The sequence below is a fragment of the Cucurbita maxima genome, unplaced genomic scaffold (genome assembly GCF_002738345.1).
Source record: "Cucurbita maxima cultivar Rimu unplaced genomic scaffold, Cmax_1.0 Cma_Scf00006, whole genome shotgun sequence".
Taxonomy (NCBI): domain Eukaryota; kingdom Viridiplantae; phylum Streptophyta; class Magnoliopsida; order Cucurbitales; family Cucurbitaceae; genus Cucurbita; species Cucurbita maxima.
Genome location: NW_019272022.1, coordinates 162,412 through 182,565, shown reverse-complemented (window position 1 = coordinate 182,565; position 20,154 = coordinate 162,412). Strand labels below are relative to the sequence as shown.

The following is a 20,154-nucleotide window of genomic DNA, read 5'->3' as shown; positions in this document are numbered from 1 at the left end:
TCAAAACTTGGTCAATTGACGCCTGCATCATCACTACGTAAACGAAATTTCCATAGTCCTTTTTCTGTGAAACAAAAGCCAAGCAGATTCTAATTCAAGTTAAATACTGTGGGTATCAAAATTTGCGTGAAAACCAACCTCATGTGCCTCCATGTGTGGCTGGGAGGTTTTCATGCGTGCACCCCAAGTGCGAGTACATCACGCGTGTCTAGGAGGTAGTCATGCTACCATTGCGACACGTTGCATCTTCAACCTGGACATGCCGCGTTCAAAGGCTAGCCTGCATTTTATTTTTTGCAATTTATGATGTCTCGACTCTGAGTCTCATTCCTTTGCCAAATGTGTTCCTCAACTTGATGATTGATACGTGTTCTTTTAGCCTGATGCATGTCCCTTGTATTAGTTCGAAATTTCATATTTTTCCTATTTTCTTCTAATTTTTAATACTTTTCTACTTAACTCAGTTCATCTCTCTTTTAGAATAAATTTCATCGAACTTTTCAATAAAATTATTTTCTTCTAGGGAGAAAATAAATACGTTCACCAGAACATGAATAATCTCATGCATCTAGAAAAAAAACCAAAACTAAAACGGGATACTTTAACCTCCCAATCTTCCTTATTTCTCGATGGATTTGGACTAGTCAAATATCTCGAGTACATTTCCTCGTATGTTTCGTGAAGACACCTTTGTCCAAAAAAAAACGGCTATAAGTGGTCAAATCAGGGTAAGGACAATTATCTTTCTAAAAGCCCTCACCTGTTACACTATTATTATTTGTCAATTTTCCCCGCTAACGTGGCATGAAGGTTTGAAAGGAAGATCTTTTAGACAATTTATTTTTAAAAGCTTTAATGCATTCCAACGTATATCCACAACTTATCCATAAGAATATGTCCTTAGCTTAGTTGCATGCTTTATTATAAAGAAGGATTTCAACATTCAGGAGGTATCAGATAATGTTTTGATTTCTCATTTTTTAATTCTTTCAATTTTGGATAAGAGGGTCACGATACTCGAATCTTTCCATCTACATGTTGAACTTGATGTCCATAAAGAATCTTTTTGCAAGTGTACATGTCAACTTGGTTCCGTCACCAAAGTTATAGAGATTTAATCCTACTTTTCATCTTGGTTCCTTCACCAAATTTGTAGAGATTTAATCCTATTTTTCATCTTGGTTCCTTCACCAAAGTTGTAGAGATTTAATCCGGCTTTTCATCAAGATTATTATCATATAATTTTCATAGTTATTGAAGAAGTTATTCATGTTAAAAAATTGCTAGAATTTATATTCTTACTGTTCTAGAGATCCAACAATAGTTCCAATTTTTTTGGCGCGTTTTGGCTCAGGGTTTCTTCATAAATGTTTGTGAAGTCTTCTCTAAAATAACATACTAAAATTTTAGAAACTAAATTCTCTAAAATCTCAGGAATATGAGAAGAGACTAAAACTCGAAAATCTTATCTTTCGATCTTCTTTATAATAGACACTTAACACCTATAGACCATTAACACTGAGTCTTGATGGGAATGAATTACCCTATTTTTCTTTAAAAAATATAATTGAGAAATTATTCACGTTAAAAAAAATGACTGGAATTTATATTCTTAATATTCTGAGGTCCAATCATAGCTCTTATTTTCAGTATGTTATGGCTCAAGGCTTCTTCACAAAAAGTGTATGAAATCTTCCATTTGATAAAAAATTTAAGAATCTAATTCCTCTAAAGTTTCACAAATTTGAGGAAAAAACAAACCCCAAAATTCTTATCTCTCGATTTTCCTTATGATAGACATTAAGGTTTAGTATAACGTTACATCCTCAAACGGACGGACAAATTTAAAGGCTGAATCAAATCTTTGAAGATATGTTGCAAGCATATGTCATAGATTTCTCTGAGGGTTGGGATGAACATTTGTTGCCTACAATAACAATTATCAAGTGACCATACAGATACCCCTTTCGAGACACTGTATGAGTGTAGGTGTCAAACACCAGTGTTCTGGGAAGAGGTATGCATGCAACAACTACTAGGATCAGAGTTGGTTCAAATCACCACTGCAACAGTGCAGAAAATCAAGTAAAGAATACTCACAGCACTGAGCCGACAGAAGAGCTATGCAAATTTGCGTAGAAGGACCTTGAATTCGAGAAGGGTGACCATATGTTCCTAAAGGTAGCCTCTAAGAGGGGGTGTAGAGGTTCGGAAAGAAGGCCTTGAATTCGAGGAGGGTGACCATATGTTCCTGAAGGTAGCCTCTAAGAGGGGGTGTAGAGGTTCGGAAAGAAGGAAAAGTTGAGCCCAAGGTTCATAGGTCCCTTCGAGATTCTAGAGAGAGATGGGGTTGTGGCCTACATAATTGTCCTACCACCGAACCTTGCCGCCGTATACAATGTGTTCCACATGTGCATTCTGCGAAAGTACACTCCAAACCCTACTCATGTGAACGAACATGAAACGCTTCCTCTTCGGGAAGATCTGTCCTACGAGGAGAAACCTAGTAGAATTTTGGCGGTAGACACTAGACGATTGCACAACAAAGGTATTCCCTTGGTGAAAGTCTCATTGGGACAACCACCGTGATGAGGAAGCAACTTGGGAACGAGAAGAAGACGTGAGAAGAGCCTATCTCGAACTCTTCCAAGAGATGCCTACTGAGAGACGGTCAAAATTAAAGGGGCAAAAGCGGCATTTTACCCCTCAGCCAATTATAGGGGTCTTGAGTCTTGAGGAGCCTCGCAAAGAGAAAAGAGGAAGAGAGAAAAAAAACTAGAAGAGGAAGAAGAACTCGTTGGAAAACCTATCAAGTCACCGCTGAAAAACACCCTCAGCCAAGACCAAGAGGCAAGGATCTCCTTCTTGTCTTGAAGGATCGGAGTTCAACGCCTCACCAAGAACTGAGATTTCTTCATATGTGAATCGAGTTTTAAAACTTTGAGATATTCATCTAGGGAAGGTTGTCTGCCAATTTTGCGAAGAAACTCAACCGAAAACGCAAGAGATCTGAGAATTCCTCTGAGAGCGGTAATGGTGCTAACAGACCTCCTTCTGATGCTTGTAACTCGTCTTGTGGTTAAGCTAAAATTAAAAAGAAAATACCTGAACGTAGCTTGACCTAAAACTTTGATGAAGGAATCAACCTGATTTGAGTTTATAATTGAAAGATATGAAAATGAGAAAACGAAAAAATATGATCGAAAATCGATTTTGTGCTACAGATTGCTAGAGAGAGAAAATGTCGGCGAGCCACGTGTCGACCGGCAAGAGAGAGGCGTGTGCAGCTGAACCATGGACACGTGTCAAGCAACGGTCGGAGCTATGTGTCGAATGACGGCTGAAGAAACGCAGATCTAGCGAGACGGCGATGCGTGTCACCTGCAATCCCTCCTGACCCGCGGATCGATATGACCCAACTCGCAACCCGTCGGCCCAAACCAACCCGCCAAACCGCGGACTTGAACTGACCCAAACCAAAGTGCCTGACCCGACTACAAAGTCTCTGCTCACGCGTGGTACTCGTGCGTGCTGCTCACAAGTAAAAGTCCTCCCGACACGTGAGGGCACGTGGCCAGCGTGTGTAAGACCCATTTTTATCTGCTTTTCTGGTTGCCTGATTTTTGTCCCGATTCCAATTCTAACCATGATTTTATGTGAATAGGGAAAGGGCACGCGTCAACCAAGTAAGTCACCACATGGAATTTTAGAAAGAAATACTTGTGGAATCGCTTGGTATGCATTCATGCTAGTTTAATTACCTTATGTAAGTAGAATTTTCATGGAATGAACTTAGATAATAAGATAAAGTAATCTGAGGAGTCCATCATGCTTTATATTTCCAATTAGTATGTATCTACTTATTCATGCGAAAAAGAGGATGAGAAAATTATGAACTCTATGTACTGGGTGTTGTTGGATGTTATCGTCCCATTGAGCATGTTTGCCTATTTTGCATGAATTGTGTATGATATATCTAGATGTTGATGTTTGCATACTAGGTTAATGTTTGTTGTTGCACACCAGGTTAATGTTTGTTGTTGCACACTAAGATAATGTTTATGAATCGATATTACAATAAGCCTATGGATTCATGATTAGAGTGACAAGTCACTGAATTTAGACCTATTCCTTCCCTAGGAGCCTAACAGATCACCACGACAAACGAAGTACCTTAAGAGTGTTCTTAGGCTACTAGTTGTGTGAATGGTATCTATAGCTTCGTAGGAGAATCAGGGGTTCCTTATCATTTCTCACTGTTCCTAACCGTTTCGCATGGGAAATGTGTCCCTACGTTGTACAGTCCAGCTGCATGGGAAAGGGTTGGGTCATGTTCACAAACAGGGGACTATTATTGGCTTAAAAGGTATTCAACACACCCCTAGGCAAGATACCATATAGTCTAAGATAGCCATGCAGAGGTTAATGCCTCATAGAGAGACACCGGTCATTACAACTCGGCATAAGGAACTTTTAGGTATTAAATGAAAGGACGGAGAACCAGAGAAGCTCCAAGAGGCAAGCCCTAAGGGGCTAAAACTAGAACCACACGTCCTAGAACCAATGAGAAACCTGTGTTTGTTTCTTAAGAGAGTGTGATGAGAGCCTATAAGTAGGTGGCTTATTGAGTATAATTTTTATACTCATCCTTGCTATGTCTCCTTTTTTTCAGGTACGTGAGGCATCGGGTCAAGAGAGAACGTGATCAAAGATGTGATTGTCACAGAGGAATGCATGTCCGGTCAGTCTGATCTTTGCTTTTATATTCAAATTTTCATATCTTTGCTCTCAAAACTTTCAATTAAAATTTTACTTGAAATAAATAATTCCGCCTTAATGCATTCAAATGTTTTCTTTGCATTCATGTTATCATTTTGAGTCATGGCTCATAATAAAATATTGAGTCGTGACAACACCATTTTTATCTTTGCCAATTTTCTGTCACAAAACAATGGGATTACAAATAGAATTGTAATTCTATATGTCATATCGATATAAAACTTTAACAACATACTTTCTGTGACATAAAAATACCATCTCATCGTTGTTTACCTCTATTCCAAGGAAAAATCTCATCTGACCTAAGTCAATCATATCAAACTCTTTCTTCATGGAATGTTTAAACTCCAACAATTTTTCATCATCTCCAATAAATAAAATATCATCAACATAGATGGTTACAATAAGAATTTTACCTCCCTTCCTCTTAACGAAGAGTGCTGCTCACTAGAACAACTTTTGAATCATTTCTTGATGAAATAGGATTCTATTCAACTCAAAGTTCTAGGTGTCTATTTTAATCGGTAAAGAGCCTTTTGAAGTTTGTACATCATCCTCACTTCCCTTTCTTTCCTAGCCTTTTGGTTGTTCTACGAAAACATCTTCTTTTAACTCTCCATATACAAAAGTTGATTTGACATCTAACTGATAGTTTCCAACCTTTTTGGACTGCAATAACAATGATCATTCTCATAGTATCCATTTTAGCTACTGGTGCAAACACTTACGTATAATCAATTTCATGCCTTTTACCACCAATCTTGTTTTATACTTCTACACACTCACGTAATTTGGTCTTGTAAATCCATTTTATTCCTATTTTATGTGCTCCAGCAAGTAAAACCACAAGTTTCATGTTTGATTTTTTTCAATTGATTTGACTTCTTCATCCATGGCCAATCTTCATTTTGGGCTTTTGACAATTTCTTTAAAATTCACCAGATCTAAAATCATCAAGAATGACATATTTCCTTTCATCGAGACAAAGTTTCATCGGAATCAAAATCTACTAACTATAAAGGTGGATGTCAATTTATCCCCTCCCTTATTGTCAAATTAGGTGCACTAAAAAATTGTTTTCACCCACTAGTTCAGTCATTTCCTTTATGGTTTCTCCTTCTTCAATTGTGTTCTCATCAATTTAATTTTTTTCTCTCCGTCCAATTTTATTTCACCTTCAAAAAATTTTCAATCCCATTCAAGATCTTCCTCAAAAGCTACCTTACGACTTATTATAATTTTATTTGTAGTTAGATCAAACATTCTATAACATTTGGATTCGCTGTTGAACACAGGTCACATTTTAATCTTCAAGTTTTCTTCTCGCATCTGAAATATGAACATGTCTCACACATCCAAAAACTCTGCATGTGGCGCTGGGAGCTACAACTTGCAGCATGCCTTTTACCATGTTTAGCTTTTGTAGCCGAGATGATGATAACAATGGTGTCAAAGTGTTAACTGATCCGTATTTGAAACTTGGAGACATCTTCCATCATTTTTTGTGGCAGATGGTTCAGCAAGCAAAATGAACCGTCAGTATGCACTCATAATTGATTATGCTATTTTTTCTTTTCATGGATGATAAATGCTCTACATACACCATCTTTGAAAACCACTGCTACTCCATTCTCTTGTAGTTGTTTAGTGCTCAAGAGATTATTTTTAGGTTTAGGTACCCAATACACATTACTAATAGTGTAACAAACCCATGCAAAATTAATTTCACTACAACCTTTACAGTAAGTTTCATGCTTGTATTAGTTCCAAGCTTGACAGTGTGAGAAAACATCTTGTCTAAGCTTGAAAATATACCTTCATTTGCATACATATGATTTGAGTAACTAGAATCTAAGAACCAAGCATCACTCCTTTTGCTTCATGTATTTCCGTATGAGCCATTAACAACATTTCATCATCTTCTTTCGACTCTACATAATTCAACCTTTGTTCATTCATATTGAAAATGACCTATGTCATGACACCTATAACATTCAACAGTTGCTTTGTTGAAAGTTGATCTTCTTCTCTCATGTCATCTGCCCTAGTAACTACCTTTTCCCCTGTTACTTATTTCTATTTGACCTTCACTTTCAAAACTTTCTCCTCTCCATCAATATTGGATCTTCAAAATTTTTGTTCATGCACCACTAAGGAACTATGTAATTCATCAATGAACATGTTATCCGTATCTTTTGATTTCTAAATGGATACTACAACATAAGTAAAATTTTCAATCACGTTATGCAGAATTTTTTCTACAATTTTCTTGTGTAGCATATTTTTTCCATTGTTTCTCATCTTGTTGGAGATCATCATCACTCTTGCAAAATAGTTTGTAACACTTTCATCCTTCTTCATCTTTAGTACCTCCAATTCTTTCCTTAATGCATTCAGAAGAGGTTTCTTCATTTTTTGGATTCCATCAAAATTTTGCTTCATTGAGTCTCAAACAATCTTGGTTGTGCAACTATCCAAGATTTGTTCAAAGACAGTATGATCAATTGTCTTGAAGAGATAATACTTTACTTGGTGATTTTTTAATCTAGCATCATCAAGGTGCACCTTTTGTGCCTCCGTCATCATTGTTCCTTCCACTAGTTCTGAAAAACTTATCTCTACCACACTCCACATCCCCTTTGCTTTGAGCAAATTTTCTATAAGCTCACTCCAGTAATCATAATGACCATCAAAGTGAGTTTGTTAAAGTTGTCTTTACTCATACTCTTTGTATTTGATCACTAAAAAATTGTTACTCTACAAAGTCCATTGGTGGTTCTAATACCAATTGTAAAGTTTTGACAAAAGAACGACTAAACCAGAAACATAGACAATTGTAGCTTTAAGTGATTATTTTATTGAATATTGAGATTGAATTTGTCATTAATCATATCGTATCATATTATGTACCTATCATATCGTATATCATGTCACAACATGCATCATATCGTCAATCATACTATCACAAATGTCATCAAGCGTATCATATCATATTATAACATAGATCATATGATTCACATATCATATTGTAAACATATCATTTCATAACCTTTCACATAAGAAAAACATATGACACGTGCAAAGCCACAAAACAGGTGTCATCATACAGCATACAAGTTCTAACTTAACGGATAGAAAGGCCAGTTACTTAGTTGGCCTTAACCGATGTTCTCCCTAATCTTGAGTACGTTTGTATTTCTTCCTCAAAGTTTCTCCAAGTATCGCTGGGAGTTATTTCCTATTAGAACGTTCTATCTCGTTTCATTAATAATTCAATTTTTTAGCTTAAATTAACTAAAACTAAGAAAAAATTAGACCTTATACTGACCTTAAAGGTCTTAAACAAGGTCAATTTGCAATTTGAAATGGTCGGAACGATGGAATTTGATGAATATCCCTTCATCGAGCCAAGTAGCCACGTTTTGAGCTGAGAAGCCGAGCCGAGCCGAATTCAAGTCGACTGAGCCAAAGGGGTCCGTTGGTTGCAGATGTGACACGTGGCCCAGGGAGAAGGCGACACTTGTGTAGGTTGCAATCGGGTCAAGGTGTAGGTCGTCGGATCGACTGCTGCAGGCGTGCGGGTCGCGGGCCGCAGGGCTGGGCTAAGCTTATGGGCTTCGAACATGGGCCGCTGCAGGTGGACCGAAGGTACTGGGTATCTAGAGTTTGGGGCGAGATGCTGCAGCTATCTGGGCCGAGGTGATTTGGCTACTGGACCGAAGCACTGCGGTATCTGGGTCGAGGCTGGGTTATAGGTGTATGTGTGGACAGTGCAGCAGGTGGTTTCGGGTTTGAGTGCAAGTTGTGGTCGAATGGGTTGCCTCGAGATTGGACTGAGTGTAGAGAAGTGGGGTTGTTGGGTTTACCTATAATCACATATCTAAGGACGTTTAGTACACAACTTCTCGAGGTTGGAAGGCCACGAAGCATCTTGAGATTGAGAGTTTCTTACCGCGAGTGTGTTACAGATCTCTGGTTGGATATTTCATTTGTGTTTCGTTCATCGTTCTCTCTCTCTGTTACTCACACTTTTCTCATGCAGAGCATTTCTAAAGAATGATTGACGGAAGTTGGCGTAATGGGGGCGCCAGTGAAGCGTGTACGACAAAGGCACGAGAATTCTGGCGCCTCGTCGAAATTCTCGGGCATTTTCCAGCGACTAGTTTTTTTTTTGGAATGGCTTATGTTTGGTGATTGACCTCTTATGAACTTAATATCCAATGTTGATGATCTGTTTTTGTCAATCAGGTTCTGTGATACATCATTCTCCCCTCACGAATTTTGTAATTATTACAAATGATTTTGTAATGACACATAAATTAAAAAAATAAAAATAATCCTTCCCATCTCAGCCATACTCTTCCAACATATCAAACGGCTCACAACGACAAGAGAGAACGAGAGAGAGAAAGTTCACGACAGAGATCTCCGACGAGGTCAACTAAACAGATTCGACATCGGGAACGACCAACACACTATGAAAAGGACCACCGATGATTGCACGTACACAGGAGGTAAGTTTTCTACGCTCTAACAACATCGTCCTTTATCCGGGATGTATTTTTGGATTTTATATTTTGTAACCTCATAAATCTACGTGTTGTAGGTATTTACAAGCCGTGATACGTCGTACGTTGTTGATATCCTCGTACACATGAAATATAGGTCATACGTTGGATCATAAATACGTCTTAAGTTGTTGAAGATAGTCACTAGCGGTGACAACGATAGTACGAGGATATTTTATCATTTATCATTTATAATTATAGAAATTATAGAAGCCATGAGCTTCTTTATTATAGGAAATAGATACAAAATACACCAAATGCAGTTTCTTTAAAGGAAACTTGGAAGTTCTTCTATGTAAGCATTTCTCCTTTTGAATCCAAATGATAACTATGGCTTTCCACAGCATTTAGAACTCCTGCTTGTTCTGCCAAAGTTCCAAAGTAACATCAAAAATTCACATTCTAACTTCTTACCAACAACGTAATGTTAAGAGCGCTACTTACTCATAATCTTCTCGACCTGATCGGGAGTAAGCTTCGCGGCAAAGCCATAGACAGAATCCTTGTAACAATACACAAGGGCTTCCCTAGCAGCTTTTTCACTACACAACACGCAAATTAACCCCGACACGTATCACATATTATGATGACTTCATTGAATAATTTGAGGAGAAAAACAAACCTGCCGAGAACAGAAGTTAGGATTCGGATGTGATAGGCTTCAGGATTCTCATTGAGAGGTCGCTCAGTGTAAATGATATGAACCCTCGAGGGAGCGGACTCGGGGGCGGATTTGTCGAATTGGGTGGCAGAGGTAAGAAGAAAAGTGAGAGAAATGGTGAAGAAGAAAACAAGATAGAAGGGAAATGAAGAAAAATTGATTGCCATTCTTCAAAGTTTGAAGGATATAGAAATGGTTTTGGTGCATTTTGGAAAGGCATGGAGAGGAATTATATAGAATAGTTTAAAGAGAAGGAAGGAAGATGAATTCCCTCCTCTCGTTGTTTGGTTACGACAGATTGTATTTTATGCTATTTCCTTTCTCAAAACTTCATTATTAGGATGGGTTTGTTGGTAGCCTAACAATAGAACCTCCAAAAATGTAAAATAACCTTTTTTTTTTTTTTTACGTTATACTAATAGGCTAAAAAGGTAAATTAGACACAAAATTAAAAAGGTTAGAAGATCTACTCGGGATGAAACGTGTAATAGCCCAAAAAAAATAAAGATAAATAAACAAAAAAAAAAAAAGAAACAATCTTTCCCCACTTCTTTCCACGAACCTCTCATCCCTCTCTCACAATTATCTCTCCTCAACCATTGTCAAATTTACTTAACCAAAAAAATGAGAATGACATTTATCCAATTGATTCACGGGACATAAATATGGTCAAGGTATATATTAAATCTTAATTTTCTTTTATCCTACTTCTGTTTTAGAAATCACGGTCAATTATAGTTAGATCTTCATTAGATTATTACAATGGTTTAGCTCTGAGTTAAAAACTATATGTCAATCATTTATACGAATTCTAACGTCAGATTAGTAATATTAGATTAAATTTATATCAGTAGCTAAATGAATATGAGACTTGATTGTTAAGTCCCAAAATTAGCACTTAAGGAAACTATTCATCTCTACTTACCCTATAGAAAACACTAAGATGAAAGATTTGGAATTAGGATCCACTAGAAGGAATACATGAGAACAAAATTAAAAGACAACAGAATAAATACAGATTAAAAAAAGGAAGATGTAGGAATTAAAAATCACAAACTAAATATAGAGAGTAAAGCTCGGAATAACTTAGAAATAACTCTATCTACTTTTTTTTTTTTTATACATGGTAAATAAGATTTTTAATAAAAATATAATTATAGATATATAACATTTCAAGACTTTTAACAATGACCAATATAAATTAGAGAAATAATTTTATAGAGTTCGAACTTGAAACTCACGTTATCGGCTCGTATAGGTTGACTTGGATTTCAAATGACAGAATCGAACTTTCATTAAGGATATATTCGTCACAACAACTTAAGCTAACCAGGTAAGTGACCTTACTATCAGCATGATTATATTTGATGTTGACACGTGCCTGTGGTTTTGCACGTGTCATATATACTGATATGTGTGAATTATCTATGAATCGGTATGCTTATATTATGTTTATGTTATGTTATAATATGTGAATTGTATGATAATAATTATGGTACGATGTGTTCAAGGATATGTTTGAGATAGAATACGAGAAGGATGCACAAAACGAAATGCAACGATAGGAGTAAGATATGTTTATGAAACGTTAAGGTTAAGTTACATATCAAAGTGTTATGGATAGGGGGAGATTGATGAAAGAATATGGTTAGGATATGGGTAGAAAGGGATAGGTTTGTGATAGATTGATAGAACGATAGCGTTAGGATACGTTCTGGTGATGATATGACTAAGGTATGTTCACGTAACGATATGATTATGATAGGTATAAGAACGTTAAGGCTATGATAAGTTAGGGAACGATATGACCACAAAGTGTACGATATGACATGTTTATGATATGATATATTGTGATGTGATGTGTTATGTTTAGATTGTTTTGTGTGACCATTGAGGTTATTGTTGTATGAATTGCATGTTATGAAATGACATGTTAAAAGCATGGAGTGTTATGTTGTGTTTTCTAAATTATATGTATACAACATGTTATGAATGACATGATATCACGATAAATGAAATGAAATGTAACCCCGTTAGGATTATGTATGATACGTAGACTGAAAAATGAGAAATGACATGTTAAGCATGAAAGATGATAACGGGGTTATATTCATTAATGATAATAGTAGAAATATTGGGGACCTCATGCATTATGTGTGCTCATGCATTTGGGGGCACAACTCCTATTCCATCACGAGGGTACGAATGCATACATCAAATGGCAGAACAACAATCGTTATGTTTTGCATAGCGCTGCCATGACAGTTACTAGTTCTAACCGGTGTCCGGCCTAAGGAGCTCCCAGAGTATGCCCACCCGACAAGAAAAGTGGTCCAGCGGTGTGCGAACTGACTTGTAAGCTCATACTCACATGTATGGGTTGTGTGTAGAGTATATGGTACACGTCCAAATTACCCATTAGGATAGCACCGTATGAAAATAGATTGAAAGGATAGGTCCTGTCATTGCATTCTCATGTTCTTGCATTTAACCCCTAATAGTGGGGTAACTTAGTGAGTATTTGTTTAAATACTCAAGTCATGTGCTACTATATTTTTCAGATTAAGGCAAGACATTTCTATACGGATGACGACGACATCGCAACTAGAGACCATGACACATGCATAGGATAGTGATATTTATTTTCTTAGACTTAGGCTAGAATAGGATGTTTTTAACTTAAACGCTTATTTATTTTATTTAGTCTTTTGTTGTGTCGTTTCAAAGATATTTTCGAAACATGTAAGTACATGGCTATATTTTAAGATAAAGGATATGTTTTATGGAATTTAAATGAAATCTTCTGCAATCAATGTTTAGAATATGTATACCGTAGCGACCTTAAATTAAGTAGAAAATTTCAGGTCGTTACAAAACATTTGAAACATGATGGAGACATTCTAGAATATAGGCAAGTTGAGCCTATAGAACATGAACATGTAATCGTGCTAGTAATTTCTGGTACAAAACATCAAATCTAGATGAGGTAGGCATGGGTATCGTGACACATCACATGGTAGAAGATCATGGGTCGATTAGGGCATGGTAAAGTAGTACCTAGACAACTTAAAATATCAATAACTTTAGGAAATGAGATGGGCAAGGTATTAGCTTTAACTTAGTACTCACCTAACCATGTTAATCTGTAATTTCAGAAAGCTCTACGTATGGATGAAAATTTTGTAACATACTCTACACATGCATGGCCCTAAAGTATATCATGATCACAAGACTTTCATAATATCATAAACAAAGTCATAAAAAGAATCCAAGACTAATGGACTTTTTAAGTCCTTAAATCTCATTGTTTGATCAATAGGAAGGATATTATAGTCATTTTCCACTCAAGTCAACGTTTGTACCCCAAACCTAGTCAATGGTCTTGAAATTTCACCAGCCATATAAAACTCATGAATTCAAGTCATAGATACAGTTTCATGACATTTTGATATCATTTGGATCATATATCATAGGTTCGTTATCATAGGGGCATTTTGGTCATCTTACAATAAGTTCAATTCGTCCTCTTCATCCACGTAGCGGAAGCATTGAAACCGTTTTGATTTTTATTGATTTTTATTAAGAATTAAAACAAAGTAATAAATAGAAGAGTAAGAACTCTACCTTTGTAAAAACCCTAGCTTGCAAGACTCTTCAGAGTATTCAAACCATGCGAAAGTTCTTCAACATTCCACAAGATATTCCTTATTATGACTCGAATACAAGGTCAAAGCTTGTGGGAGCCTCTTGAAAGAAAATCCCAAAGGGATTGGAGAAAGAGTTTCGAGAATTCTCTAGAGATGTAATTTCATTCTCGAGAGAAAGTGGGAGAGATTGATGTGTGGTTGGCTCAACCCGAGAGTCCTATTTATAGGGACTCTTGGAGAATCTTTGCCAACTAATATATTTGCAGATTTAATATACTAGAACATAATACCTTATATAAATTATATTTAGATATTATACGATATATAATATATATTTAATTAATTTGAATCTCATTCAAATTTCAAATATATTTTTATTTAATGTATTACATTAATGGATTTAATATTTAATTATATCGAATATAATAAATATATATATATTTTTTAATATATTTAATATATTAAATATTAATTTGAACTCTTTAATTTAATATATTTTTCTCCATTTATATTTAACATATCTAATATATTAAATATTAATTTGAACGCTTCAAATTAAATATATTTTCTCTATTTATTTAATATATCTAATATATTAAATATTAATTTGACATTTCAAATTAAATTTATTTTTTCTTTTATATTTAACATATCTAATATATTAAATATCAATTTGAACTCTTCAAATTTTCTTTCAAATAAATTGAACCTTTTAACGTTACTAAGAGCTAGCAACGGAACCTTATGGACCTACAGATTATAAGCTCCAATGATATAAAATTAATTAATTAAACTCTTTAATTAATCAATTTTCATTCATTAACTATAGGTCATTCCACTAGACTTAGAGTTGCACTCTTATGCACTGTAGGACAAGTTATGTCTATCGATATAATCATTATAAGCAAGTCGATCATTCACGAATTGTTCATAATTACAGCTGGGTCAAAAGTCCGTTTTACCCCTATAATTACATCTTTCACCTTAAGTACCACTAATTCTCTAATGAACAATTTGTTTATGATTTAATCATAAACCAAGTCAAGTCCTGAAATGAGTATTTAAAGAGAACAACTCATCTACTTTCCTTATATGGAAAGGAGTGAATTCTATCTTATGATATTATGTTCCCAACTCCCTATTTGGTCCAGTCCCCAGAATAGTAGACATATTGAATCGGCTAAAAAGAGTCATTCTCTCCCATGTAAATTAAAGGACAAGCCCTCACACGCACGAGTTCATAACTTACTCAGGATTAAGATCGAGTTGCATATGATCATCATGTGAAATATTAATCTTCTCAATTAACGGATTTATAAAAAGAGATTAATATTTCTTAGTCCAATCTTATACAAACTCATTGATTTACATGGGAGTCCGACGTATATTTCCACAGAATTGATACATGAAGTACATTGTACATGGTAGCTAGGTTTGGTGAGTGCGAGTATGTAGGCTACTGACCCGATTCTTTCGAATATTTGGAAAGGGACCAATAAACTTAAGACTTAATTTATCCTTTTTGCCAAACTTGAGCACCCCTCTTATGGGTGGTATCTTTAGAAGTACATGATTTCAGTGAACTATAGATTCTTTCATCATGTGTTCGCATAAATTGTGTCAATTTTGTGCAGTCTACCTTCTTACTTGGATCTCTTGGACTATGACATCTTGGTCATAACAGCGGTCATTAGCCTACTTCTTCCCAAAAGATGGGGATCAACATCTTCATCCATAAAACACTTCACTCAGTGTCATTTGTATAGGGGCCCTGTAACTATTGTGGTAGGCAAACTCAGTGAGATGCAGGTATTTGTCCCAACTACTTGCAAAGTCCTTGACATACGTCATCAGCATATCCTCCAATACTTGATTGAGCCTTTCTATTTGACCATCAATCTAAGGGTGGTAGGTCATACTAAACCTTAATTGCGTCCTAAGTATCTTTTGTAGGCTCTTCTAAGAGCGAGATGTAAACCTTTTATCTCAATCGAACACTATTGACACAAGAACTCTATGAAATCGGACTATATCATCCATGTAAAGTTGAGCCTACTTGTCCACTGAGTATGTTATGTGGGCCAAACTTGGTTAACTTGTTGGCTTCCATGCCTTGCTCCTTTAATAGATCCTCATTTTTGAAACGCATAGTTAACCTTTTCAGAATATATCTCTATCTTAGATATATAGTATCCTTTGGGACAGTCCATTTCTTGTTTTTGTAGAACTTTACTAAGGTATAAGTCTTTTCCAAGTGCATCTATTATACACTTTTTAGTGTTGGTTAGACTGTTATTATTGTTGTTATTACATTGATCATGACCTCTATGTCTGCTCCTTGCATCTCCTCCTCAAGCTTCTTAATGACAAGAAGTAAACCACTTTTTTACTCGGGGTGTCAGCTACTACCTTGTCTTTCTCAAATGGTAAAGGATATTTATGTCGTAATTCTTTATTAGCTTCCACCCTCCTTTTTTATTTTATTTTTTTTCCTTCATATTAAGTTCTTTTCATGTAAATAGATACTTGAGATTTTTATGGTCGATATATATTTTTCTTTCTCTCCATACAAGTAATGTTGTCGTATTTTGAGAGCGAATACTCCTACTACTAGTTCCAAGTTATGTATTGGGTAGTTACGTTCATATTTCTTAAATTAAATGGAAGTTGTGTGTTATGACTTTCCCATTTTACATCCGCACATAGCTCAAACATCTTATTGAAGCATGCCTGTAGATTACAAAATTTCTTGAGTTTTAGGACAACATAAGTGCTGGATTACTTACCAACTTGTCCTTGAGCCTTGGGAAACTTTTCTTGCATGTCGACGTTCAAGTAAATATCTTTCCTTTCTTGGTTTGTTGGGTTAATGGTGCTAATAGTTTGGAGAAATCTCGTATGAATTTCTTGTAGCAGTCTGCCAACCCTAGGAAGCTCCTGATCTCTCAGTGACTGTGATTGGTCAAGGCCTTCTTTCGATATGACATGTCCAACGAAGGCTACCTCTTGAAGCTAAAACTCACATTTAGAGAATTTGACATATATCTTGTAGCTCTTAATCTTGACTGTATCTTTCTTTGGTGGTCCTTGTATTCTTTCTCAGTCTTGGAATAGACAAGAATATCATCTATGAAATGATTACAACGTATCGAAAAAATTCTCGAATATTCGGTTCATTAGATTTATGAAGGCTGTAAAGGCATTGGTCAGGACAAAGAACATAACTGTAAACTCATAGTGTCAATATCGATTTCTAAATGTTTTCTTCCATTTGTCCTTCTTAATTCTTAATCGAGGGTAGTCTAACCTCAAATCTATCATGAAAGATATTGAAATCTCTGGTAATTGATTGAAGAGATTGACACCTAGATAAGGGATACTTATTCTTTATTTTCACCTCGTTGAGCTTCCTATAGTCTATGCATAGATGCATAGATTTGTCTTTCTATTGCAACCGAATCCAAAAGTTTGGTCAATGATATGTGGGTAGGATTGACAATTTTCTTTTAAGTTGATGCATGTACCCCTATAATGTTGGCAAATGTGCAAGTGCATGTTCAATATATTTTTTTCTTTCGAACTTCAATAGAATTTGAATCTTGTTGTAGCTAAACAAAATTGTTAATATGAATGAAACTTTGTAATCAAATTTCTTTTTACAATTTGTTGGTAAGTTGAAAAACAAGATAAAAATAAACTTTATCAACCTTTTGTAAAGTAGCCATTAAGAATAATATCGAACTCAAAGTGATCTAGTCCAACGGAAAGAAAAACTTCCGTTGATTTTGTCACAACCTGATCACCAAGCTACTCGAAGCATGAGTCACAATCTACACTGATGCGAGAGGGATAAAAAAATGGTAATATATTTTGCTTTAAAAAATGGGGATAAAAACTCATACATATTTATAATTATACAAAAATATAGTTTAAATTTAAATACAAAAGACGAAATGGTATACAAAAAAAGACCCGAACAAAAAACACAAAATTCGGTGGAGTCTCTCAAACCTAGGTTATCTCTATGGCCACCTACTCTAGACCACTCCTATCCTCATGTCGTCTGGTCATTGCTTGACAAACAATAAAGCATGAGAGAGAGTACAAAATACAAAAACTGATTGATGTCGTGAGATGACCTCCTCTATGACCACGAAACTCTTAAATGTTTTCCACCTGGAGCAACAATCAATAAACACCTGAAAATGAAATGTAGAATGATGTGAGTATAAAGATAATCAATAAGCAATCTACTTGTAAGCTTTATTCGCATTCAATTCTAGTAACTTATCACAGACTTTTTTCTAGGCTTTGAGAAATTCGGGCTAAAATCTATATCTATAACTTATCGCATTTCTTGCTCCAAAAATCTATTCAACAATGTACCTTAGCTCGAGGTGGACTATTGTTGCTACTCTTATGACTTAGTCAGCTTGCATTACTACAATAGTGAATGACTTGTATCATGGGTTGAGGCACTACCACGAAAAATCTGATAGAATTATATGACTTTCTACATGGCCATAAAGCCACTCTAAAATTGGAGGAAAGAATCTGTGTAATTGGTAGCTACTAAGTTATTTATATGGGCTCTTACCTCCTCATTGGACATATTAACAACTTATAAGGCATTATTCAAGATACCCTTGACCATTTACACTAGATAAATGCATCTGGTTGTCTCAATGCGTTATAATATCTAGCCCAAGTTCTAGCTCAACGGTACCACTTCTATGCTTCTACCTCTTGGTAGGGTGCTAAAAGATCTAACCAAGGTCGCTTATATAACTAATGGCGTATCAGAGGATATAGGAAGTAGAGGCACTGGTGCACCATTCACATTGCTAATAGGTCTATTAAGGTTTCTTAGTTATCTTTGCATGTAACGACCTTAAATTTCCATATATCCAGAGTTGTTACTAACGTCTCATGATCATCTATAATGCGAAAATATAACTCTTACATGAACATCGTTTATAACGTAAATTTCGAAAAATGCTTAAAACAACTTCTTCTCTGGAAAACACAGTCATAGTCTTCCGTATTTAAATATGAAATACTAAAATTTAGAGAAAATAAAAACAAATACAAAATAGTTTAAAACAATGAAATGCAAAACAATCTATTCTAACTTAAGAATAAGAATTTAAATATGAGTTTACCCTATTCACGTGCCACAGTCTCTGCTCGCAATGTTGTCGTCCTTCGTACAAGTGCGCCTTGCCTTGACTTAAAAAATGATGTGGCACACGGCCTGAGTATTTCAAAGAATACTTAGCAACACTATAGGGGGTCATGCAAATGCAAACACATGCAATCATGATTTAGAAATCTATCTCTAATCATCATAAGAGTGGCCTTGTAACGACCCGAAATTTTCTACTTAATTTAAAGTCTCTACCGTATATGTACCATAAACATTGAATACGGAAGACTTCATTTAAATTCCATAAAACATCACCTTTATCTTAAAACACAGCCATGGACTTACGTGTTTCAAAAACATCTTTAAAACGACACAACAAAAGACTAAATAAAATGAATAAGAGTAAGTTAAAAACATTTTATTCTAACCGAAGTCTAAGAAAATAAATACTACTATCCTATGCATGTGCCATGGTCTCGAGTTGTGATGTCATCGTCAACCGTACAGGAATGCGTTGCCTTAACCTGAAAAATGTAGTAGCACATGGCTTGAGTATTTAAAGAAATACTCGGTAAGTGACTCTACTATTGGGGTTAAATGCAACAATAACATGCAATGAGATGATGGGACCTATCTTTCATTCTGTTTTCCCTATGGTGCTGTCCTAACGGGTAATTTTGGATGTGTACCATATACTCTACACACAGCCCATACGTGCGAGTATGGGCTCACCAGCTAGTTTGCACACCGCTGGGCCACTTTCCTTATCTGGTGGGCATAATCTGGGAGCCCCATAGGCCGGACACCCGCTAGAACTAGTAACCGTCACGGCAGCGCTATGCAAAGCATAATGATCGTTGTCCTGCCATTGGATGTACGGGTCCGTACCCTCGTGATAGGATAGGGGTATCCCCCTAAATGCATGAGGCCCCAAAACTTTTCCATTTTCATTATCCTTTAGTACAACCCTGCTAGCATTATGTACATATCATATCATTTTTCATATCGTTTCAGATATCGTTCATCATTCATGTCATATCGTTTCTTATTATTCAGTTCTCAAATCATACATAATTCTTACGGGGTTACGGGGTTATATTTCATGCCATTTATCTTAATTTTTTGTCATTCATATCATGTTGTATACACATAATTTAAGAGACCTAACATAACGTTCTATGCTTTTAACATAACATTTCATCATACACACATCATACCATGACATATTGCATGACAATGTATCATATCATAAACAAGTTATAACGTAAACACTTCGTAGTCATATCGTTCTCTAACTTATCATAGCCTTAACGTTCTTATATCTATCACAAACATATCATTACGTGAACGTAC

The 20,154-nt window shown here is 35.7% G+C and overlaps 2 protein-coding genes across 2 annotated transcripts in view; one reads left to right on the top strand and one right to left on the bottom strand.

Moving 5' to 3' along the window:
* Positions 1–20,154, top strand: part of LOC111480712 (basic blue protein-like) — a 117,596-nt gene that overhangs the window by 92,748 nt on the left and 4,694 nt on the right. The gene's annotated exons all lie outside the window — the stretch shown is intronic.
* Positions 9,514–10,197, bottom strand: LOC111480709 (subtilisin-like protease SBT3.6). Its single transcript, XM_023125884.1, has 3 exons — positions 9,970–10,197; positions 9,792–9,889; positions 9,514–9,712 (listed from the first exon to the last, which is right to left on the bottom strand). The coding sequence occupies exons 1-3, from the start codon at positions 10,173–10,175 to the stop codon at positions 9,639–9,641; spliced, it is 378 nt and encodes a 125-aa protein (XP_022981652.1). The 5' UTR covers positions 10,176–10,197; the 3' UTR covers positions 9,514–9,638.

Bases quoted from the DNA above. Each gene is read 5' to 3' on its own strand.
- LOC111480709 (XM_023125884.1), bottom strand. From the start codon at position 10,175: ATGGCAATCAATTTTTCTTCATTTCCCTTCTATCTTGTTTTCTTCTTC. The intron at 9,890-9,969 runs GTTTGTTTTTCT...CGTGTTGTGTAG, and splicing joins CTAACTTCTGTTCTCGGCAG to TGAAAAAGCTGCTAGGGAAG. The intron at 9,713-9,791 runs GTAAGTAGCGCT...GAACTTTGGCAG, and splicing joins TCAGGTCGAGAAGATTATGA to AACAAGCAGGAGTTCTAAAT.